The sequence below is a fragment of the Glossina fuscipes genome, unplaced genomic scaffold, assembly GCF_014805625.2.
Source record: "Glossina fuscipes isolate IAEA_lab_2018 unplaced genomic scaffold, Yale_Gfus_2 1, whole genome shotgun sequence".
Classification (NCBI taxonomy): domain Eukaryota; kingdom Metazoa; phylum Arthropoda; class Insecta; order Diptera; family Glossinidae; genus Glossina; species Glossina fuscipes.
This window is the reverse complement of record NW_023998415.1, coordinates 5,643,177-5,669,424: the sequence shown is the minus strand read 5'-3', so window position 1 is coordinate 5,669,424 and position 26,248 is coordinate 5,643,177. Positions and strand designations below refer to the sequence as shown.

The 26,248-nt window shown below is 32.0% G+C and overlaps 2 protein-coding genes across 4 annotated transcripts in view; one reads left to right on the top strand and one right to left on the bottom strand.

The window, feature by feature from the left end:
* The window catches only part of LOC119645127, a 59,013-nt gene extending 56,524 nt beyond the window's left edge, over nt 1-2,489 (bottom strand). Inside the window, exon 1 of the mRNA XM_038045064.1 lies at nt 306-2,489. Coding sequence (XP_037900992.1) covers nt 306-1,760 — 1,455 coding nt within the window. The 5' untranslated portion in view covers nt 1,761-2,489. The remainder of the gene's footprint in view (nt 1-305) is intronic.
* Nucleotides 1-26,248, top strand: part of LOC119645126 (elongation factor-like GTPase 1) — a 199,042-nt gene that overhangs the window by 61,482 nt on the left and 111,312 nt on the right. The gene's annotated exons all lie outside the window — the stretch shown is intronic.

Sequence of the window (26,248 nt, the reverse complement as noted above, 5' to 3'; positions counted from 1 at the left end):
TTTTTTTTTTTTTTTTTTTTTTTTTTTTTTTTTTTTTTTTTTTTTGTAAAGTACATCTTAACTCACTCACGCACCCAATCACTCACTCACTCACTCATTCCCTCATTCGCTTACTCATTCACAAAGGTTAGAACCTTACCAATACAACTCTGTTTAGGTTCTTATTACTTATTACTGTTTCTGGTTTCTCTTATAATGTTTCCTCTCAAAATATATTACAATTTTTCTAACACAATAACTTTATTATAGAAAATTATATAAAAAAAAAAAAAATATTATAAGAATTGCTTTCTCACAATAGTTACCTCATCTTTGTTACTGGCACCAAGATTGGCCAGATTCGTTTGCTTTTGATGATAGAATTCCTCACGAGCATTATTTAAACTATAAATTATGGCTGAAGTATTAACATGGTTATCGTACACGAAATTTTGTGAATTTGCCGAACTATAACCGGTACCTAAGACTGGAGTGGCTGGTAAATTTGTGTCAGGATAGGTAGTGGCAGAGGTGGAAGAGCTGCCGATGACTGCATTATTATCAACCGTTAGACCATTCGTGGCTGATGTAGCAGACGATGATGATGTACTATATTTATCTGTAGCAAGTGATGAGGATGATATTGCTTTGGGCGGCTGAGATTGATAGATTGGCGGCAGAGGTTTTTGGGTAATCCTATGTTGATAGTGTTGTTGCTGTTGTTGATGCTGTTGCATGGATGATGATATGGACTGTGTTACTGTGGTTGAAGGCAATTTGTTATTATGTTTATTGGAAGCTTTCGCATAAGCTGCCGAAGCCGAAGATAGTGACGCCGAAGATGACGTTACTGGTTTACGTTTGTTTGAGGAAATTGTATGCGAATTCTTGGTTGAACTGTGCCCAGGCCTTTTCGTGGCCCTAGTTTTAGTAATCTTTGTACCGCTGCTAGTGGTTAAAGTACGTTGACTTCCCAACGTAGTACTAAACGTAGGTACAGTATCAGTATCGTCTGAGGCAGCGGTAATTGCTAAATTATTATTAGCTCTGGCCGCCACAAATTGCTCATCATTGGCCGTGGTATCAGTTAGAGGCTCTAAAGTGGTTGATTCAAATACATTGTATTCATCATCTTGTTCCGCTTCGGTAGACTCTTGATCGCTTTCGGTTTCATAACTTAGCTCAGTCGTTGTAGGGCCTTCCCGCAATTGCTGCGAGGTGTATGAACTAACAGCGCCTTGCACTGCCTCCAGCTTATCCATAGATGTTTGCAGCTGCTGTAAAGTTGTCACATCCAAAATTAATGTAGGCTCAGTTTTATCTTGATCCTCCTCTAGTAAAGCGCTACTCGTATCGGTGGGATTTGCGGTCGAGTTCTCATTATCCTCTAAAGTTTTAGTCGCTATCATCGGCTGTGTTTTGTTTAGTACCTGCGTTAATTTCTCATTTATATCCAAAGACTCTTTCAGACGAGCTACACGTTCCACTATACGTTCCAACATATCCTTTTGAGATTCGGGCAAGTTTTTCGTGTCCAATGTTAAAAGTTTATTATATTTCTCAATATTTTGCTTGACTGTCTCAATGTCTGCTTGTATCTTAGCCGAAGCGGGTGGTAATTGCTCTTGAGTGGGTTTATAATAAGTTCGAGCCCTGCGATTACTATAGCCCACCAATTCTATAACACCTGGATAATCGCTATGACTCATTGCAACGTTGTGAGAGCAAGCTAACGTTAGTACTAGCAAAGAACCTAACGCCAATAAACAGTGCATATCCATGTTGCGGTTAATTCTTTTTCGCAAAAATTTCCTTGAAATACGGTTTTTTTTCTTATACGGATTTTCTTATAAGCTAAGCGAAAAGCTTGAGAGAATTTGTTTTTATAACCTAATAATTTCTACGTCTAATTAATTCGTAACTTATTCATGTAATTGTAAATTTTGTTTCTCTTTTTTCGTAGCTTTGAAATCAGGGACAAATAATTTTAAAATTTCTTTTTATTTGGTTTATCGTGTTCGTATGATATATGATATAATATATAGACAGACTCCAGTTTTGAATTGCAACTCAGTTTAAATAAATAAGATTCGTTCCTTTTCTATTTTTCTTAGCCATTTAATAGCACTACACTTTCATATGCACACACATACATATATAATTTAATAGTCACTACACCTTCTTTAAAACGCGTTCCCGTTAAATCCGTCTTAAAAGTTATTAGAAGAGTGAAGAGAACCGTTTTTCTTCTTTTGTTTTTTTTTTTCTTAGGTTTTCTTAACGAAACCGAAAAACCGAAAAGTAATAAAAAAAAAAAAAAAACGTTTAAATTGGTTGTGTTAACAAGCACCGTCGTGGTCTAAATGTTTCATATTATGAGTTTGCGGTGTCTTTTAATAATTTTTCCTGCAACCTTGATCTAAGCGAAGCAAACATCATCAAACTGGGCCTAGAGCCACGCCAGGCCAGACACCATTGCTGTTAACAACAATAATAGATCGGCTGTAACAAGCATAGCAAATGAAGTTTTTTTTTTTCTTGTTTGATTTTTCAACGTATTCTTCTTCAATGCAGAGTTTAAGCCAAGTTCAAGGTTTGAAAGCAAACATGTAGCTTCAAACCATCATACTTGAGAAAATTACTCTCTCTCTCTCTCTCTAGTTTTGCTCTCTTCTGGATGCGTTCGAACCTTTTTCATTCTTTTGTTTTGCCTCAAACTTTTCTATGTTCGATGATTAGAAAGAGTTAACTGGGAGAAAGACAGGAGGAACGCCATTTCATCTACTGATCTAAACAAAATTTCTTTACGATTTAATTGTTTGTTTATTTTCGGACCTTCTAACAATAGCTTAACTATTATTATCCACTGTGTACCTTTCCACCGCCTAACTAAGTAGGTTGCTAGTCTATTTCATGTTGTTTATTTATTTATTCATTTATTTATTTATCTATTTATTTGTTGTTGTTGGTTTTTTTTTTGTTTTTTTCTCAACTCTTCATCTCTTCTCTAGTAGATTGTTTTTTTTTTTTTTTTTTTTTTTTTTTTGGCATTGCTTTGTTGTTGTTATAGTGGCTGGGAGCTCAATCCTATATCTGCACTTTATTGCAATTTTATGGGAATTCTTTAACGCTTTTATTACTTAATTTGATGTCACTTCCTTGTTTTTGTTTTGTGGTTTTTGTTTAGTAAATAATAGCTTAAAAGGTTCCTAATAAAAATCAAAAGTTCAACTTTTTAATAATAATAAATGAATAAATGAAGAAAAGAGAAAGAAAATGAAATACGTTACATGACAAGTAATACATACGCGTTTCTCGAAGTGGGTCATTGGTTTATTATTAACAGGCTTTCAAGTTATCGCAAAAAAAAAAAAAAAAAAAAAAAAACTATAATTGTTGGTTTTCTTTGCTGTTGATAGATGAAAACAGGTATCGGGCGAAACCAATTAATTGAAGCTCTTTTTGTGCAGATTTTGTCTTTTAGAAGCTTTAGTGGCCGCTATAGACTTCACACTTACTACCAACAAATGCGGCGAAATGGCCTGTAAGATAAGGCGCATGACGCGTTTTTGTTCTATTAGCTTACATAAAATATCCTTATCGAGTCTACAAGTCAAATTATTGTTTCTTCATTGGAGCTCGTTAGTTGTCTAGTAAAAGAGATTTTAGTGTTCACTTTTTTCTTTTTTTTTTTGCGCAAAATCGAATGGATCCCAATATTTGGATATCATAACCGGAAAAGAAAGAGAATTAATTCGCTAACATCTGACAAGAAACGTTACGACATCTCATTGCCTTTGTATTTTTCGGAATTATCTTATCGTCGCCATAAAATTGTTGCACATGCTAATCACCAGTCGCTTTTGGAATTAACACGAAATTGTTCAGAACGTCGCTAGATAGGTATATATGTCTTGGCTCAAAGTCAGCCGGCACTACTCTCCTGCTTCAACTTCAATCTCAAAGCTCCCATTGTTAGCCATTGCGTAATTCATGTTGTGCTTACAAGACAAAGTAGTTAACGGCCAGTGCTGCACACTACTTTGTATAGCCTTTTACAATAAGCCTTCGAATGTCGTTATTGTTTCTTAAAAACAACAATAACAACGTCATCATATCACTGATCGTTTAAATTGTGAGGCCAAGCACTATTGGTTCTTTATTCAAATTTTATCAACTTTTAAGATGATCCCAGTGAGAAAAGCTGAAGAGAGTTATATCGCCATGAACAGCGAGGATTTACACAATTGTGTCATCAGATAGACGAAGTGTTTTTCCATCATGTTGTCGAAATCACATTTCGTGCAAATCGAAGTCGTCTAATTTCTGTCAGAAGAAATTGCGTTGCCGTTTTCCTTCTGCCAAACCAAACACCAAACTGTTGGAGATAAAAACTGTTTCACGAATATCGTGGAGATTTTCTTCCTTCAAATGCGAAAATTTCTTACTTAAAAGCCCTTTAAACCATTAAAGACAAATAAAAGCGTAATAGATAGATGGTCACCACGGGAGACCATTAAAAAATATCCAAGACTACTTCGCTGGATGCAGTTATTTACAAAGTTTTAGATTTTCGTATATAACGATTTATACAAGTACAGGGACAAAGAAGTACGCGCCGAATCATCAACAGATCGGTGTACGAAATTTCATCGAAATATCTCAAGAATTCAGCACAAAAACACCTGAATCGATATCAGACAGACAGACGGACACAAAGGTAGGCAGCCAGAAAAGCTTAGACCTTATAAAGGGAAGAGGGTAGGATCTATCTCAAGCGTTTATGGATGTCGCGTGTATCCTCAAAAGATATATAGTGAGTTACATAACAAATTTTAATACGAATTTGTGAACTCGAAATTTTACTCTAATTCACGAGCATTTCTCTTAATTTCCCTTTTAAAAATTGACATTCATGCCCGAAATCTTCTATCAATCTTTTATTATTAGAGAATGATATTAAATACGGTCTGCTAACATTCAACCAGAGGATATTAATGTGTATTTAACTTCTTTGCGTTTTTATCAAAATTGAAATTAATTTTCTATTGTTAAGACCAGAAGGATTTATTACGCTTAGCAATAACTTTTATCACTTTCAAAGGTTAAATTATTCGCATTTATATTCTTTAATTATTTTTATGAACGTCAGGCATTCTATTTTGTTACATGCCGCTATATAAAGGAAAAATACTTAACAGAAAAACCATGAAGCAGTTAAACGATTTTCGCGCCCCAAAGCGAGGTATGTTAAATTCACTAATCATTTGTAGCGCCTAAATGTAGTTTTTCAACTGTCTATACGAGCTTTCTATAAGGTTCCTGTTAAGCTTATATTCTTTGATGCAATTGTGTCTGATTATTTTCTGAATTCTCCCTTTAGTTAGGCGTGTTATGTAACTCTTCGCGCCTCCTTCGAGTGTTGTAACATGGTCGATATATGCATGGTCGATATAGAGCCTTTTCATCGATTGCACTGCTTTCATATATTTTTTAGATTAAAAATATGTTCTTTATATATGTAGAAAGGAAGCAAGCGGGGTGCACACAAAATCAATATAATAAGATGTTTGTTCATCACTGATCATAAACAATAGATTAGATATGCAATTTAAGTTGATTTTAATTTTAAATTGGTATCAATAGGATGAGAAAGTCTGCCTTTTTAAATATTTCAACTCGGATGTAAACTTTGGGAGCTACCAACCATATATATACATATGTATACAGATGTGTACACATCTACAGCACAAGTCCTTCTAGCTAATAGATTCTTATTTTCAAATCGCATGCATACACACCCTGACAATTGAAAAGTTTTAAAACTTTTTGCACAACTCTCGTATAAAATTATTTACATTTTCCTACCATTTTTTCTTCTCTTCGCTTTCTTTTGATTATAAAAATTATGATATTAGAGAAAAGTGAAAATTTTACAGTTGATATAAAGATTTTCAAAAAAAGGTTAATATGCCTAAATTTCTTTTTCCATATCTTCCATAAATAATGTAAAGATTTATCGCAGTGTACCAGCACCCAACTAAATTTCAATAAAAAGTCAATATGAAAATTTATTGCAGAAAATAATTGAAATTTAAAAATAGTTTTCCTTTTCTTTTCTTTGTTTATTTATTTATTTTTTTTTTATTTTTATTTAAAAACCAACTGATTTGAAATTCAGCAACAAATAGAAGAAACAGTATACGGGAAAATGTCTGCAACAAAAATATGTTGTTTCCACTTTTTGTCTATCTAAGTGGCAAAAAATCATTCTATTAGCGAGAAGAAGAAGAAGAAAATTAGAAATATTCAATGTGAGTAAGCCAGTTACATGGTTAAGAAATGTAAGCAAAACTACTGCCGAATTCAAAATAAACGCTATACGAATTGTATAGAATCTACTATTAATTTAGAAACACGTCTGACCAAATAAAATCACAGTTCACGCAGCAATGCAAACTTGTATAAGTTTATTGCTTGTCGAGGGGAATCGCTTACAGTCAATTTGAATGAGATAGGCATCTAAGATTCGCCTTGAGTCAGTAAGAATTTTCTTATCTCTTTTTTTATTTTTTCTTCCTTGATAACTTCTAGCTTGAAATCTGAGGCTTTTCTTGTAAGAAGTTTTTATTATGAAAATTTAGGACAATTTTCTTTTATTTCTGAGACGATCTCCGGATGTAGATGTTTTTTTTTTTTTGTTTATCATTACTAATATAAAACTATACTGATTGTAGTAAATTACAACACCAGCGACCAGGGGCCAATAGTTAATGTATGAGAGGAAACATTAAAATAATTATAAACAACAACAAAAACACACAATAAAAGTAAAATCAAAAACAACTAAAAAAAATTACGATAATAAAAGCAATGAAACCATCAATGTATGTGGAATGAATATTAAGAAAAAAAAAAAAAAAAAAAGAAGCGAACTTGAACTTAATGTGGCCTGAATAGCTTAAGGTTTTGCATATATACATTATATATATATATATGCACATATATATGTGTATATGTGTTGCTTTTTTTGCTCCTGACACGCTATGCTTACTGGCTTAACGTCCCGTATATATCGTACATTGTTGTAATTTCCTAAGTTGTTAAATATTGCTTTTGTTGTTGTTTAGTCTTTACTTCTTCTCATTTCTTCTTTTTTAATTTCAACTGATAATGTTGCTGATTGCTGTTGTTGTTCTTATTGTTGTTGCTGTTGTTATTATAAAAATTATCAAGCCATATTTTACAAGGCAACATCAACATTTGTGGCATCACAAGTTCCAATGTCTTTTGAGTATGTGTTTATTTGCATAGAAGAAAACATGCCACCAACACAACCAGCATCGTCATCATCGTCATCATTGTCGTCAGCTCCAGCTCAGGCTTCACTTACAAAAGCCTTAAGAAGAGTTGTTTATACAAACAATGAAAAAAAAAAAAAAAATTAAAAAAAAAGTTAAAAAAAAAAAAAAAAAAAATAGAAAAGAAAAGAAAAAAGGTGGAGAAGTTCTTTTTTGTTAAAGATTTTATTGCATTTTATAGCAAAACTTTACAGTAACGACAACAACTTTACAGAGTTGTAAGGATGAAAACAAAAATAGTGAAAAAAGGAGGAAAGGAAAAAAAAAAACAAAAAGAAAAGAAAAAAACCGAAAGATGTTAATTCAAAGCCATTGTGTGCACCATAATTTTCTTTGCTTTGCTTGCCAATACATTGCTAAGCTATGGCTTGACTTATTGTTGTTGTTTTTCTTTTCTTTTTTTTTCCTTTTTTTGCTTTGTTTTTTGCTTTGGGTTTTTCTTTTCTTCTGTTTTTATTTATTTTTTTTATTTTTTTTTGTTTGCTACCACTTGATTTGAAAAAAAGTAGAAGACAGCAGCAACAGCAACAGCAACAATCATAGCAGCAAACATAGTTCAGTTGTTTTGTTTTTCTGCAAAGCTAGCCTGACTTTTGCTACTTGATTCTTGTTGCTGTGTGTTATTGTGCTGCTGTTGTGTTGTATACTTGTTGTTGCTGTTTTTATTGTCGTTTTTACCTCTTGGCATTATTTTCTGTTTTCTGTTGCTTTTTTTTTTATATTTTATTTCTTTGGTCTACATGCTGTTCGGGTTGTTGGTACATTTTTATTCCTGATTTCTATGCTTAGTCGCGTTCAGTTATTTTTCGTTGTATGTCTTGATCTTTTGGTCTTGGTGGTAATTTTTTTTTTAATTTTTTTTTTTTTTTTTTTGCTGTTTTTCCTCTTTTATTTATTTATTTCTATTTTTTTTTTTTTTTTTCTTTGTTTGCAAACACCATGTATATTCGATGTTAGCGCTGGTTAGTGGCACACAAGCACATACTTGTATGCATCATCAAAAAAAAAAAAAAAATAAGAAGAAGAAGAAGAAAAGAAAACAAAATGAGCAAACAAACAGACAAACACACTCAACCACCAAATGAAAAACATTCTACAAATAACTGCCTCAGCATTAACATCAGCTTTATCGGCATCAAAAGCCTCATCATCATTTCACATTTTGATTTCTCTTCTCAATTTTTAAGCTTTTTTTCGCCACCAATATCTTATGCTTCTTTAGAGTAGTGTTTCATTTTAATAATCAAATAATTGAAGCAATTCTTTTCAAATGTTTTTCTACCTTAGCTATTTATATCAGTTATCAAGAGGAGTAGAGAGTACGCTCTTGATTAGTAAGCCAACGATCATAGAAATCAATCATGAATTTAGTGACGTTAATCAAGTGACAGCTAAGCGACTTTTGACGAATCATTCATACAAACTATCTAAAGATCAACAGGATTACTTTCAGATCTACCTCGTTAGTGAATATTCCGAATTCTAAACTCCCTTAGGTTGATATGAACGATATGTGATTTATGTGCAGGTACTTTGCTATGGTCAGGTCAGCCAGCCAAACATAGTTTTAATTAAAAACCCTTACACTTTGATTGCATCATACAGATTTGGAGAGGTTAAATTGAAAGTTTTCATCATCATCTAATGCCTCTTGTACTTGGGCAGGTGTTGAATGCAATCAAAATATTTGTAACACGGCCCAACGATACTGTTTGAAATGAGGAAATCGACTTTTATGATATACTGATATATTCAAAAATTTGGGCTCATCTTGACCTGGCTTGACGTTCATCGACAAGTTCAGTTTCTGAGCAACAATTGCACGCGTAGCTAAAATATTCTATTGATCGGTCATCAAATATAATACTGCTATTCGAAAATTTTTATATGTCTATTTATTGGAAACGAACCTTAAAGTAGCTTTAAGCGCCCATAAAGCTGTCGTAACAAGAAGGAAATTTTGATAGCCGCCTCTATATGATTAAGCGATAAATGTAGAAATCTGGAATGTGAAATAGGTCATTATATCAAAGTCGTAATATAACATAAAAAAAAAAAAATAAAAAAAATTATACATTTTGACTGAGATTTAGAAAAGGCAGTGAAATACTTTCGAAAAAATTTGAAAGAAAAGTAACGACAACAAGTCTGGGATTCAATATACAGTTTAATTAAGGGAAAGAAAAGAACGTACATAAGCAATTAAAAATTAAATACAGCTTCACTCAAATTCATTTCGTTTTAATTAAAAAAAAAAAAAAAAACATATATATATAAATATATATAAGTTGTAAAAATAATTAAAAACCGGAATGAAATAACAAAACAGCAGCAACAACATATTTCCGGGACATAGAATGTGATAAGCAAAAGACCACTAAAACTGTATCAGGCCGATGTACAAAAAATGGCAAAACAATGGGAAACTAATTAACGAAATAAGAGCAAAAAAGAAAAATATAAAAAATACTTAGCGTATTATAATAAAAAGTTTATATTTTCAGCGCTCACTTATGACGATAATGAATGCAATACTAAAGCGTTAATCAACCAACCATTATAGTGCCCAAGAGAAGCGAAAGGCAGATAGATATGTTTGTCGTTTTATAAATCATAGTAGTGATTAAAAAAAAAAATTTATAAACATTTCCATGACATTATACATGCCACGCAAATGACAAATTACTCTGGACAGCTATTACTATTGACAATCGCCCGATTGGGATGAAAAAGAGGAAGAGAGAAACTTATGGTATATGATAAGGTAGTTAGTTGGTTGGTTCTGATTTTAGTTTTTATTTATTTATTTATTTATTTTTTTTTCTTTTCATTATGGCTTTTTGGTCCACTTGTTGTTCACACCGATCTCATCCATTAAAGTCATTAGACAATAAAATTGACAGTAATGACAGTGCAAGCAAGAAAAATTCATTCATTCACTCTCTCTCTATACGATGGCTTACCAAAGACAGCAAATTTTATAGTATTAGTATAAATAAATGAAAAAAAAAAAAAAAAAAAATGTTATATTTATAAACGCTTGACTGCCTCTTCAATTCCAATCATTTCCAGTTGTTTTTAAATTTACCGGTTTTGTAGAGATTTACAACAATTTCTAAGGAATACTCTGCACGACAAACAAAACACATTTGCTCATAACTTTTTTGTGGTTTTAATTGTTTTTAACGTAACACAAAACTTTTCTGGTCAAGTTTATGCGGGAAACCTGATCTAATTCTTTTCAGAGCTTAATGCAAACTCTTTTCCTATATACATATACATATATATATATATATATATATATATATATATATTTTTTTTTTTCTTGCGTAGAGATATATATCTATCGTATTTGTTACATAGATGACCGTTAGACAAATTATTCGAGTTCGTTTTTATAATGTCTCTGATACTTATTTGCTTTCTTTCATACGCAAGCAGTATATATATAAAAAAAAAAAAAAAACAAATCAACAAAAATTACAAAAAACATATTTTTTCTTTTTTAAAAAAACGTTTGTATATTCTTAGCAAATATGTTATTAATATTATAATTGTTATTATTATTATAGTCATAAAGTATTTAAATCAACTTTTTAAAGCAAACTTCAAACTTTATATATGTAGGAAGTATGCCTCGGCTATTAAACCTGACAATAATTGATATTTAACTGAAGTCTGTCGTAGGTTTTTAACTTAATTAGCTAATGACTTTTAGACTCATCATCGTCGACTGAAGGTAAATTTATTTTATCAAAACATATACGCTATCCGAAAAGAAGCATCAGAGACCCTGTAAATAGCATCTATCGCATAATTCTGATTCGATTTAAGCATATGCTATCTGCCTGTCTGCTTATCTGTCCGTCTGTTTATCTTTTTAATATATGTGATAAGTGGAATGAGTACACGTACTCAATGCAGCACCCAGTGAGTATATCTTCTTTTTCAAAATCTCATAAGTCATCAATTGCAACAATTCATAATCTTGCATAGTCTGCTTGAATTTCAAGAAGAAATATGTATAATATGTATATATATATATAATATAATATAATTGTTTTATTAATTTTAACGAAATTTTTATATAAAAAGAATTTCTATTCAGATTCTATGGCTAGTTCACTAGTTTTAAAATGAATGAATGTTGTTGTCGTTCTCCACATCTTTTTAATCCTTTTCACGTCACTATTTCGTCACCTAAGCCATTCAATATTTCGCTTTTTAATGTATGGTAATATATGGTAATAATATGATAATACTTTCAGTATATGATAGCTACTCTAAGTCAACTCAACTTTTTATACGAATACCGTATTTCTTAAAAGTGCAGATCTGCTTTTGTGATTATATAGTCATTCTTCCTTCAGAAAACCTTAAATCGTTTATTGACTTCAATAAAAAAAAAGAAAAAAAAAATTCATAACAAAATCCGTTCATTTCGTCTTTTCACAAAAACAAGGATAAAAGATAATTTGACAAATTTAAATAAGAGAACCAAGAATTAAATTTACATATATCAAGCGGGAATTTACACAGGAAGCGTTAACCAAAGATTTGGGACAAAATTTATGATCTATAAAGAAGCAAAGTCTTAGATAGTTTCATCATTTCGTTTCGTTCTCCAACGGGGGCTTTAAGTCAAGTTCACACTTAAGTCGCGTTGTCATTATATGTTTTCACAACTGACGAAACAGACTTTGTTCGTGAGTGATGGTTGTTTGATTCTACGCAATAGTCCTTACTCGACACTTTGTCACAAGCGGCGGAAACTCGAAAGCAGCATTTGCGATATGTTTTACTTTTTCCCAATCGAAAGGATAAAAATGCTGTTCAAGCAAGAAAATAATTAGTATACGTATAGAAAAAGGATATACTGACGGATCGCCATTGCCAAGACTGGTTTGCATAATTTTTTATTAGGAAATTTTGATGTCAAAGGAAGCCACTTGAGATTGATGAAAGCAAAACAAAACAAGCGCCATACAACAATTCGGGAGGTAGCTGAGCGATTAAATTTATCGAAACCGCATGAAAGCCAATCTGGCCAAAAAAAAAAAAAAAATAATAAAAGAAAAGGACTGTCCGAACCACTCAGACGAAATTTTTGGCATATTCGATGTAGAAGAAAGTAGCGGAATAATAATGTTCAAGATTGTTGTTAAGCATTTATTTAAGTATTAAGTATATATATATTTAAGTATTAGTATATATATATATATATATATATATATATATATATATCATACAAAATGTCTTGGCGATTTATACTATCAGCTCCCCTTTCTTAAACAATGCTGATGATCTCATCGATTAGATACATCGTATAAATTATGATGATGATGATGATGCTCGATCGTACTCATTCATTATGACGGGCTCGGTTATGCCTCCTTTAATTTTATAAAAGTGTGAATGTATTAATGTAATCTAATAAAATCTATTTATATATATTTTAATTCGTTGCATAGACATATCTTTAGGTGCGAGCACAAAACTGATGCTAATAGATTTCATTATAAATAGTCGTTGTATGCGTTGTTATTATAACATGTATGGAAAGTTTCACGATAGTCGATTATGATTTTGAACAGTAATTTCTCTCCATTTTATGGTCTTTTAAGCGCGCATGGAATCCAATCATCTGGCTGCTGAGAGCATAGCCCAGAGTTCTTCTTGTTGGTACTTTGACAAATAATATCGCGGGTTATACGGCTGATGTGATAAAGAGGATAATTGTCTTTCCGTTGCCTCGCAGAAAATTGTGCATCGGTATGCTGTTTATGTTCGGTCGCGCTTAGCTCAGTTTCGACTTTATATTATGTACAACATTTACATAAATGTTGAAAACTCAATTTTATTTAGTCTAATTTTTTGCAGATTAAAGAAAAAAATTTTTTTTTTTGTGTTTTTAAAAAATTTTGAATTTCTAGTTTTCAATGAAAGTAACATATCGTTCAATATGTTCGTAGGATCATTAAAAAAGCAACAACATTTAAGCAATATTCAACTTTATTTCTTAACAGAATCTTCTTCAACAGTAAGACGATCATTCCAACGCTTCTCTAATATATATGTGCCTTTATGTCTAGAACGACCTTTCAAACTATTCTTCAGTTGCATTTTTGATGAGCATTTCTTTGAGATTTGCGAGCAAGCACTTGTCGCTGGCGACTAAATATGGAGAATACGGTACGGTGTGGAAGCAATTCGTGCAATTTTGGCCATTGTTGTGGCACCGGCTTGTGATACGGTGCACTGTCTTGATGAAAGCGCATTTGTTTCATCTTCATTGGGGGCGGTTTTTCTCCTTTTTTTTTTTTTTGCAATATCATTATTCAAATGCACTTATAATGCTATATAATATTCATTGTGGTTTGTTTATCTCTTTTGAAGATAGCCGATGAATATTGTATCATGCGCGTTCCGAATTGAAAAATCAAATAAACTGATCATTGGTTTCACCCATACAATAATGTTTTCATATTTTTATACCCTGCCTAGTGCTGGTACAAGGGTATATTAAGCTTGTACGGCTGTATGTAACAACCAGAACGATTTGAGATGAAACTACGTTCTATTAGACTGATTGGTTCAATACCATTCTCTGTATCTATGTAAGCTAGTTTTCTTACGTTCAATTTACAGCGTTCTACGTACTTTGGCCCAAGGACGAACTCTATTGAAAATGGTTCGGATCGGACAACATACAATTGCATAGTGGGTATAGGGTATTTAATGGTGGACCGTGATCTACTATAGTGTTCTTACTTGTTTGAGTTTGCTCCACTGAAAACTTTTCGGTATTCCGCTTGCTTTGAAATTTTAGCTACGGTTTTTAGTGAAGATTTTTTCTAGTGAACATCGCGAAATATTTTCGATAAATTAAAATTTGGCAACTACTTCGGCAAACTTAGCCGAGAAATTTTGAAAATTGCAATTTTTTCCATATAATGATTCTTCAGGATAGGGCGTTATATCCGGAGTGTTTGAAAAGGCGAAACGATCCGAACCATTTTCAATAGCGTTTCTCCTTAGGTCAAAAAAAAGATCGCTGTAACAAATTTCATCAAAACATCGCCAAAATTGCGATCTGTAGCTTGAGCAAAAGTTTGCATGGACCGACATCAGATGGACAGATGGACAGACGAGCTTAGATCAATTCAAATTATGATTGTGAATCGATCGGTATAATAAAAGGTGCATCTATTTTAAGTCCTTCTGCGTGTTACATACGTCCGCACTAACTTAATATACCCTGTACCACAAGTGGTGTAGGGTATAAAAATGATTTAATGAATTTAATCCAACCGTCATACAAGTGCCACTGCTTCCGAAATCTGAAGCCAATTTAATTTTTCACCCTTTTAATATATTCGTCGCCTTCAAAGTAATCCTCAAACTTAAATAATGTTCCTTGTTTACAGTTTGACCCAGCGGAAGTAATTCATAATCTAGAACACCACGATAGTCGAGGGAAACGATTAACTTCGCTCCGATTGATATGTTCATGATGTAGAATTTGACGCAGGTGTTTGTTATAGTGCTACCAACTTGGCATAAGAATATTGCTGATGTGCGATATACCGGCGCAACTTAATTTGAATATCGGTCTTACTATTTGGTAACAGTATTAATATATATGGGAGATTTTCTGCCTGTGTAGTATCTTTACTGTAACTGTGCATGATACTCAATAACAACAATTGTGCTCGTTTATTAAAAGTTTAGTTTTTTGTTGTAATACTTTTTGCATTGGTTTTTATTATTTTGCGGTAAATCGACACGAGAGTCAAAATATGCGGGCTATCTTTACTTCGGCGATTATTTAGGTGATTAAAAAAAAAAAAACAATGCCCGCCATGTTTGTACATGTGCTTGGAAAATTTTCGATTTATTATTCTAGATGCAAAACTGTAATCACTTACGACAATAAGCCTTCTGCACTTGTTTTTAAGAAACCTGAATAAAAAACGACAGACAGAAAATCTTAAACAAAAGCCGATCGAAAAGGGTTTTGACTGACAAAATTTCGTATAATTCACACAAAACGATATTTTTTATACCCCTCATCCTTCGGTGATGTGAAAAGAGCTTGACATGCCCGGGAGAAACTTTGAGCAGCAAGGCGATTTAATCAACTTAAACATGTCCGTCTATCCGTCTGTCTGTTGTGAATATTTTCCTGTTCGCAAAGATGAAGACATCGCCTAGAAATTTGCAAGTAATTTTGAAAGGGACCCAGACCTTTCGAAGAACACGCCTACAACACACCAGCACGCCCGTATAACAAAAACTGTAAACATTTTTACTTTCCTTGTTTGTTGTGCTTGTTACTCATAAAGTTGACACGTACTCTATATAAATTTCCGCTTTTATTCTAAAAACATAGAAAATATTTGCCGCACCCACTCAATGTGATAGGATATGAAAATCTAATTCTTTTGCTATTTTTTGTGCTTCGGCCACGAGCGAGTATAATTTTTACGGTTAGGAAATTTCCTAAATATTGTAAATCTTTCTTCCTATAATGCCATACCTTTACAACTTTAGTCTTAGAATTTATTTCTCTGCTTAATATTTTATATATGAATCGTTGATTCGTTTTGATCAACACTCAGAGTGTTAGTTGACTTCTCACAAAACTAGGAAATTATTCAAAAGCAAACTTAACTCCCTACTAAATTATGCCTTTATACGGTTAATGAATAAATGCACAAACAGAGGAACCAACTTTAGCGAGATTAATTTAGAAACTCACTTTGTGTGGTAAACGGTGCATATATGACTTTACAGTGCAGCACGTAACGCTATGTATAGGGAGCGACGAAATCAAGCGGGCATTAACATTTTTCGGGAACCATCACTACTACAACGGCTCATTTACATTTTTCAAAATAGATATTTCGCACCATTGTGTTAAGCATACAAAAATAAAAACACTCATTAATTTGTTTGTTCCATTTCCTTACACGTAACAAAAAAGTTGGTTTGAAAGTTGTTAGAGATTTAGTTTTTTTATTGTATTCTTTCTCTCTATATAAATAACTTAAGCCATAACATTTTACAAATTATTATTATGATCGGAGTATTCTTTGGGAAAATTACTGCTCTGGTTTTCTTGGTATTCATTCAACTATCCATACACTGCTAGCTAGCTAGCTCGCTAGCTCGCTAACTCTCTTTGGCAGTATTATTAATCACAGTACTCTTATCAAAGGAGAATTTTTTTTTTTTTTTTTTATATAACACGATTACAATCCATTAGTTGTGTTGGTCACTATTTGCTGTCAAACGTAAGAACCATTTCTCCCTTATGAAGCAGCAAGGCAAAGAATTGTGTATGAATGGAAGGAAAGCTTTTTTTCTAATACACAGGTGCTTCTGCATTGCTCTTGCATAGAATATATATATATATATATTCTCTTCATTTTTACTTGTTTTTTTTTTTTTTTTTTGTATTTCATTTTCTTAACTAAAAACGATAATCTGCAAAAGAAGATCTAGTTGTTGTTGCTGTTCAGTTTTTTCTTTTCCATTTTCCGTTGCTTTGTTTAGCTGATGTCCAATAAATAACAAAACGCTTTATTTGATTTTAAATAGCGGCAATATATATACAGAGAGAAGCTGTTGTAGTAATTTTCTTTAAGTTTACTATATACATATATATATATATATATATATAAATGAGATATATTAATTTTAAAATTCCGTTTGTCTATTCATGGCTCGCGTTGTGTATTAATGTATTTCTATCAATTTAATTAAATTTTCGTTCATTGGAGAATAAAGAGAACTGGATGGAAAAATTGAAACCTTATTTATACCTCACACCATAATTGTTAATTAAAATTTTGTGGCCTTTTTTTTTGAGACAGATAATCATAATTAATTAAACTTTATTCGTAGAGTCAACTCTATGCGTTATATTTCAGTTTTATATATCGGATTGTCGACATTGAGAATCATACAAATATATACCTAAAGGGCATACATGAAAGATGTGATTGAAAATCTACATTTTACACTATAGCGATCAGTATCGCTTATTTGATTAAGTAATCTAGGTATCAATTAATCAAAAATATTGATTTTAAATCTCATGATCCCCATTGAGAATTACCAATCCAAGGTACGCCTATAATTAAGTTAATTTTCTTAAAATTTTAGATTATTTTTTATAGTATTTTGCCTATTGCAGATAACAGAGCATTGGTATAAAGAGATATTTTGAACTCCTTATTATGATGATGGTTAACTGAAATTCGTTCGAAAATGAAGAAAACTTTCTTATCTCTATTTTCATGTTTATGCTGCTGTTGCTGTTGCTGTTGCTGTTGCTATTGATAGTAACTAAAGAATGTTATGTTGTACATTACACATTATTCTTGTTTACGTACAATTTCCTTTTTATTCGTACATGTTCAGTGCAGGCATGTGTTCATTTTGGCATACTGTCTGTAACGCCAAGTATTACTGACCAATGATTGTAAACCGTCGAAATCGTCAAAATCATTTTTTATATTCACCTGTTTTTATGTTCACCTGCCAGTTGTTCACAGAAATGAAAGAAAATGACGGACGATTGGTGGTATATAAGTACGTTTGGGGAATATCCGGAAATCGATTTGAGATTACTTATGAGCGCAAGATGCCATCGAGCGAAAAAATATCTGCCGCCAATGGTTTATGGATAAGGATGATACAAAAAAAATGAAAATGATTCCCATCGGCCCATTAATTTTTTTTGCTCGTAATCGATGAGGAGGCCAAACGATGTGAATCGCTGTGGATAGGTATGCAAAATTCGTTCCATAGTGAATGTATATAATTTTTTAAATTTTTTTTTTTTTTTTTTAATACTTGTTTTCATTTAACTTGTCTAGCAATTTATTCAAATTGTGCATAAAAGGCAAACAATATTAACAGTTAGCACTTACAGTTTTACAATAACGTCCTCTTAAGCGGAGGATATCAATTCTAAGTGAAGAATTTTTTCTACTTACCTTTGTTGAAAGTCATACCATTTTTGTTATATTTTATATTCAATCAGTAAAACTTGTTTTTGTAAACAACTATTATTATATCTGATTAATGATGATATTCAAAGTCAGAACGTAATTGATGCATAAAAATTCAAAATAACACTCGATCGAAAGTTATTTAAATGTCAGTGCAGATGTCTTGTTGATTTGCGTATAATGTGCTATGATTATACGTCATTATCGGCATTAACATATTTGCATAAAGAGTAATGAGAAAAAGTGTTTCGCAAATTATTGAAATTTTTCATTTTTTTGTTTTTTTTTATATAAATAATTTATATTTTTATATATATTAAATATATTATGATTGATGAAGTATTTCATTAACAAAATGGAAAGTTGAGATTTTTCACTGCCAACATATTTCTTGAAATGGAAATTAAAATTTCCATCTTTATCGACCCAAATAAGCAACAGGTGTAAATTTGTATCCGCTAAAAGGCATATCCTTGGGGAAAAAAACTCATTTTGACAAAATCGAGAATAAAAAAAATGCATTTTTCTCTCGATGATTAAAATTTTTATTACTAATATTCTGCTTAAGTGTATGCATTACAAACAAACCTTATTCAAAAACGAACTTAACAAATAATGAAAAAATTTTTTTTTTTTAATTTTGCAAATTTTTCCATAAAAATTATCCATCATCTTTTTATAGCGATTGCAATAAAATGAACATTGTTTCTTTCAATTTCGCTTTCAAATTTGAATATGAAAATTTTTTGTACATTTTTCTCTCGCCACTGTATGTTTAAAGTGAACGTTCTCCGAAAAAAAAAAACACTTTCTCACTATTATTTGATTTGTTGGAAAAGAAAACTATTCAGCTGTAACATAGATAACTCGACAGTAAGCCACTTTGTTAACCTTTTTTTTTTTTTTTTACCAAGATTTCTGCAAAAAATGTGCGAAAAATCGCTATTTTTTACATCTTTCATCATTTCTTGGATTTGCACGTATTTCTTCGATTTTCATTATAATACATCGATCAATAATTTTTGGGACATCTTCTCCTATAAGAAACCTTGTTATTTTTGAAGAGTACGAAAGATGCCGCTAAGCCCAAAATTTTAAGTTATCGCTGGCTTACGTCTCAAAGTGACTTAAGTGCCTTCAAAACAATGCAACAATTCTTTACAAATTACGTTAATTAACAAAGCTAAGTAATCTGTACATTACTTTTTACTCTTCCTCTCCCTCCACAAAAACAAGTGCCACTGCTTTAGTCGAGCAGGAACCCACCAATCCTTACATCAGTTCGCTTAATTAATAATAGACCAAAAATTATACATAGTTTTTATGTACAAATGCATAATTTTCATGTAGCCCTTATTATTAGAGAACACCTAACCGTCACTGTGGCCTAAATTTAGAAAATTTAATTTACTTGTCAATCATTTTATCGTTTTCCCATTGCTTGCATCATAACAAGCCACAAATTAGGTTTTGTCGCCATGCGAGCCCCTATATAAGATGGTGTCTAAGAAATAAATCTATGCGATCCAAATTCCCTATAATTGATTTGCTAAAGACAAAATTTTATCATAAAATATTAAAAAAATAAAACTTTTTGGCATATAAAGCTATATTTTTTATTCTGAATATTTATATGGGTTAGAATCAACACAATAGGGAGAGCTACGTGTTCCAAATGCGATAAGGTCAGTATTATTATGAACGAATTTCCATCAAGAAGGCCTCTTCATAATACAAAGATTCAGTTTCGATAGGAATATGGGTAATATGACAAGAGGTTCCAAAAATTGGCCCATACCACCCGAACTTTTGCACACTAATTTAGAATGCCGACCTATTATTACTAAGAGATCTTATCCGCCTGGGTGCCCGAGTAGGCAAGAGTCTCGACTAGCAACTCAGTGGTCGTGGGTTCGAATCTCAAGTGCGGTAGAGTTTTTAATAAAGGCCGATAGCCTTAGATGCTAGTGCTTTTAAGAGTTTACTCTTAGAATTTTTTTCTCTGGCGAAATTAATAATAATAATAATAATACTAAGAGAATTCTAAAAACTATAATAGTTTTTCGTTTAACCATTTACGAAAATAAGATGTGGTACGGGGAGCGGTCGAACTGAACCAACCATTGGCCAAAACACTCCTGATCATCTGATTACCGAAAAATGAACACGAAGAAAATATCCGACATTCTAAAAATATAAATATATTCATTATTATGCTCTGCACGGATGTATGCGACATCCAAAATGACTTAAGATGAATCCATAATTTTTATTATATAGAAAATGATCCTGAATTAATCTAACCATATTTCTTTGTTTGTTCGTCTGTTTGATGTCCGTCTATGTATTTTTGTGTTCAACATGATATTGAAAATGGTTCGCATCTGATCACTTTTCCGCCCACTTTCAATACAGCTTAGTCTTATTTTGAAAAATCGCTCTATGAATAAATATTGACAGGTGTAGAGTATGTAAGGGTAGACCGTGGCCCAATACAGCTTTTTCAATTGCTTTGAATGAAAACAAGGGACGATGGGTATCGTGTCTACTCACACACAGTGCAATCAAAGCGAGCACTACAATCGCGAGTTGAGTACAACATAAATCCTCTTTAGTAATTTTACGAATTCATTCAACTCCTTTTGAAATTAGGTTAGTATCTGTAATTTGTCATTTTTAGGATAGCATGGGTTTTACTTGCAATTTTTAGGAGATCTGTTTACAAATTATTTACAGCAACTTATATTTACAACGCCTTCATTTTCGTTCTGGTCCTGTCCGTTCGAATATTGCAATTCAAGTCTCTTGACACGACTCAATTTACCCTCCGCAAATATTCTGCTTATAAATCCTTTTAGCAGCAAAATACCATATCCTAAATTCATCCTTTTTCCGCTAAATTTCTGCTAATTGTATTTGATCTCTTCGCGAGTCGCCAGCTGCATTGTGTCCTTGGCTTTCTCCCTTTTTTTTTTTTCTTTAATTCGGTTTCTTAGAAAACCGAGTAATTTTAATGAAAACGCGATTTTGAAAAAACCGATCCTTTAAACTTTTCCCTATTTTATTCAAATTTATCTAAATTTGCTTAACTCTAGCTTCAGCCGGCACTTTGACTATCCAATTAAAAATTAGGTGTTTGCGCTGCGAGCTCCTTATCCATAGGGGGTCGTTAGATAAATAAAAACGATCAATTTTCGTGAAAATCTATATTAGGGTAAGACCCACAAAATAGATCGAGATAATCAAAATTTGGTACACTGAATTTTGTTACGTTAAATTACTATTAATGATATTATTTGCATCATGAAGCATCGAAAATTATACTTTTTGGTCGTATGAACTTCGGTTTTCGTTATATGGGAGGGTATTCAAAAATTGCCTCAGCTGGTTCAAAGTTTTCATACCAATTTAGAATGCCCTAATATTACTACTTGGTCAGTTTTGTTAAAAATTTTTTTCAAAATTACAATTTTTTTTTCGGAATAGGGCGTTATATGGGGAGGGATCGAAAAAGTGAACCGGTCCGCACTATTGTCAATAGCGTTCGTCCTTGGATCAAAACTCATTAAAAGTTTGTACGCTCAATTCTTAGGACGAACGTTAATAGCACGAAATGGTAGTCTTGGTTACAGAGAGATTAAGTCCAACTTTTTCAATTCTTGCAACTTTTAGTAGAGATATGCCGTAAACATGAAAAGACAAAGAAGCTTTTCCCAGGCGCAGAGCTCGATTAAATTAACGTTCCTAAATTAATATTGAATTTGATGTGAAGGCGGCGACAGCTGCCGTAAACTATTATACGATAAGTGAGAAATTTAATAACACTTTCCTAAGAAATTCTTAAGAGGATGTTTACCTGCTTAAATGAATTATGATTTTAGTAAATTTCGATTTCGATTTCCATTTCGATTTTTTGGTCTTTTTTTTTCAATAATTGAATTTAAAAAATTTCTATTTTTATATTAATTTACCTTATTATATATATATATATATGTATAGTGTATATATTCCGTTAAATTTTGTGAAAACCAATTAAAATTTGTTTTCATGCTCTGATCCTATCGAAAGATTTCATATATGCAAGTTTAGTGCGAAATTTTCTTCTGTTTGACATTTAACGCGCTGGCATATCTGTAAAGCATTTATCTCCAAAATCATTTTCACTGCATAAGAGAAGAAAACCAAACGCCAGTTAAGAGGTCATAAGTAAGTAAAAGTACAATTTGACAATAATTTTTCTCAGCCGTCATCATCACGATCATCATTATCGCCAGTAAAAGTGATTAATCTGTATTTAAAAGCTTGATTTTTTTTATTTTTTTTTTTTTTACGTTGACGTACACACATGTACATGTATTCGCATACTCTCGCACATACTCTCATACGCAGACAGATCCACCACCACACTATTAAATAGTTTATTTCAACGCCATCATTAATGATGTGTCTGGGAAAGTAGGAAAAATGAAATGGAAAAGAAATACCACAGAAAGCAATAAAGAAAAAAAAAATTAAAAAAAGACCAACTGGCGCATAGTGCACTCAGCCGCCATTGAATTCTAAGCGAATTGATTCAAATCCAGCAAAATGGAGAATTAATGTCATTGTGGTTTGAGTTGTAAAATTTTGTTTTTTTTTTTTGTATTTTTGATGTGCGCTATTTGCCGCCGAACAATCGATGACAATACTTCCATTGTCAATGTTGATGGAGTAACTCCTTATGAAAAGACCTAAGAGACAACACCACTTCATAAATCAAAAACAGTTTATTACTTAGTCAAAGTGTTGAATTAAAAAAAAAAAAAAAAAAAATAAGGCAAAATGAGTAAACGCTTTGCAAATTGAAATTCACATCAGATCATCGCTCATTGCTTTTTATGCATTTGCTTTGTAATTTTGCAGCATCTATGTGACCCGGGCTGGCATTGCAAATAGTGTTCATCAAATATTGATAAGAAAATGTGAAGCTTTATTAGGTGCTTCTAATCTTCCGTAAAACACACACACACACGCGCGCAGACACACGCGCCACACACACACACACACATACATTTCATTTAATCCACCTGTTCTATAATAACGTTGAAAGAAACTTCTTAACCACTTACATGAAAAAGTAAATTCATCGTCATTCTATTCGTAAAACAGAATTATGTTCCTCGTCACCATTATCCCTTTCTATGCGATCATATTCTAAGATGAAATGTTTCAAATTCAAATATTAAGAAGAGAAAACACATTTTCATATACTACTCACAGCTGTGCTAGTATGTAAATATAACGATTTTTTTTTTTGGTTTGCTTATAAGACGCACATAAGTTTGACAAATTTGATAATAATACGAAGGAGGAGCCAATGTGATCATGTGCTTCTAGTTCATTTATGAACTGAGTTAAAAAGCCTAAAATTGAAAGATGGTCGGCCGAATTGCAAAGATTACTATTTGAAATAGAAATACGCATCACAAATTCTGCTTAGTGTATATATATTACTTGGATCATAGTGATGTTGGCATGTCTACTTGTCTGTCCATATTTCCGCTTGTGAAAATCATCATTAGCTACTTATTTGTGAATAGAAGTCATTTTCAAATTTCGGTTAAGAGAATATGCAGATAATTTCAACTTTCTATTTCAAGTTTGACGAGTTTTATATTATATATAATTGATTGATGGAAAAAAATCGACCCAGAATTTTTTCATTTATCAAAAAGGCATGTGCGTTTAATGATTCAGATTAAATAGAAATTAATTAACCCATTCAAAACGATGCGCTTTTTTGACGACTTTGCGTCACTGATTTTAAGAACTGCATTAAAACCAATATACGCACGCACATGCACAAACACACATTTTTAAGACACTTTGCATTTTAAATCAATTATATTTTGCCTGCTACTTTTTCAATATTGATTGATAATTTCATTTCGATAATGCACACGCAGTATGCAATTCGTCTTGAATGGGTTAAGGGCAGTTTGGGAAGAGATTTTTACATTATTATACGCATCACCGGTCGATGAGAGCTATATTTATTTTGTCAAAACGTTTGCAACGGCCAGAAGGAAGCTTCAGAGACCGCACAAAGTATATACATTCTTGATCAACATTAAATTCTGAATCGATTTAAGCATATCCGTCTGTCCGCCTATGTAATATCATTCCATTTTCCGCAAAAATGAAAACTATCGACTTTACATAAGGCAAAAATATTGAAATTTCTTGCACGTCAGTTGGTATTGAAAATGGTTCAAATTGGCCGAAGGACACGCCACTTGGCGATGCTTCAGTGCTTGTACAAAAATGGAGATAATAGACCCGGCCTACCCAATAATAAAGTGTATCGAAATTGCATTTTTTTTTTCAATAGCATTACAACACGCAATAACCTCATAAAATATAGAAATTTTTGATCGGTTTCATTTGGACATATACCTGTCCATCTGTCCATTTGCTCAATTGTACAGTATCTATTGTAAATATTCTACCGTTCGCAAAAGTGAAGATATCGTTTACAAACTTGCAAAAGAATTTGAAAGTGAAGCCAAATTTTCGAAGAACACGCCTACAACGTCCGCACGTCAATGCAACAAAAACTGTGAACACCTTTGCTTTTCGCGTTTTTTGCTTGCTACTCATAAAATATAAAACATACAACATATAAATTTCTACTTATATTTGGAAAATAAGAAAAATCAGCCGCGCCCATTCAATATTATACAGTATGAAAATTTAATTCTTTTCGCTTTTTTTTTTTTTTTTTTTTTTTTTTTTTTTTTTTTAAGTCGGTGATGGGTACAAAAAATTCGGTCACGAACGAACATAATTTTTGTACTCCTTACAGCTTAAGCGCGCAACACATTTGATGATACTTGCATTAGTATCTGCCTAAGAGACTTCTTTTGCATTCCATCTGGCATCTATATATTCACTCTTCTGCTACAGTAACTTGTCCTACATATATTTTACAAAGTCAAAAAAGAAAAAAAAAGAAAAAGAAAACAAGGCAAACAAGGTACTTTCCAATACCTGATGGTCTCCTTTTGACGACACAAACTACTTCTAAATTTTAATAACTTTTTTCCCCCTTATACGCTCACGTACACTTGCGGTCATTGGCACTGTAGTGTTTAATCTTCATTTAGCACTATAAATGTTTTCTTTTTTTTTGGCCAAACATAGTTTTACTAACTCAATAATTTTATTTTTCATGCTTCGAGTGGGTAAATTGGCGCGCAATATACTTACTCAGTGCATATGTCCGTAGATGTACGTATGTATGTATGAGTATTTTCCAAAATTATCGATTCGAGGACTTGGAATAACTTGAAAATTTATTGGCAGATTTTTAACATAGAGTCGTCTAATTGCCAGAACGACGCTTTGAAAAAGTTAAGAATATATTTGAAGTCTAAATGTAGATAAAGTGTAAGATATTTGCTATTCAAGTCAAATATGAGTCTCGCCTGGTTCTTGTTGTTGTTGTTATTATTATTATTATTAATACAATTTTCTTTTCAAATTTTTTTCATGTCATGTTATTTAATTAAATGTTTACCACACAAAGTGTGTGACAGTTATCAAAGCAAAGGATTTTAATGTATTATCATGTTAGGCCAGTCAGTCAAGCAAAGCAATTCATACCCATAAATGTAGTTATAAGCATATAAACTTACATATATAAGCATAGATGCATGCATATATGTATATGTGTGTATATTGCATATGTATATGTGTGTATATTCATATGCAGGCATTTATGCGCGCTGAAATGTTACATTAACTTGTCTTTCATACCCATACATACACACGTACATACATAAGCACGTACGTACATACATACATACATACATACATACATACATACATACATACATACATACATAC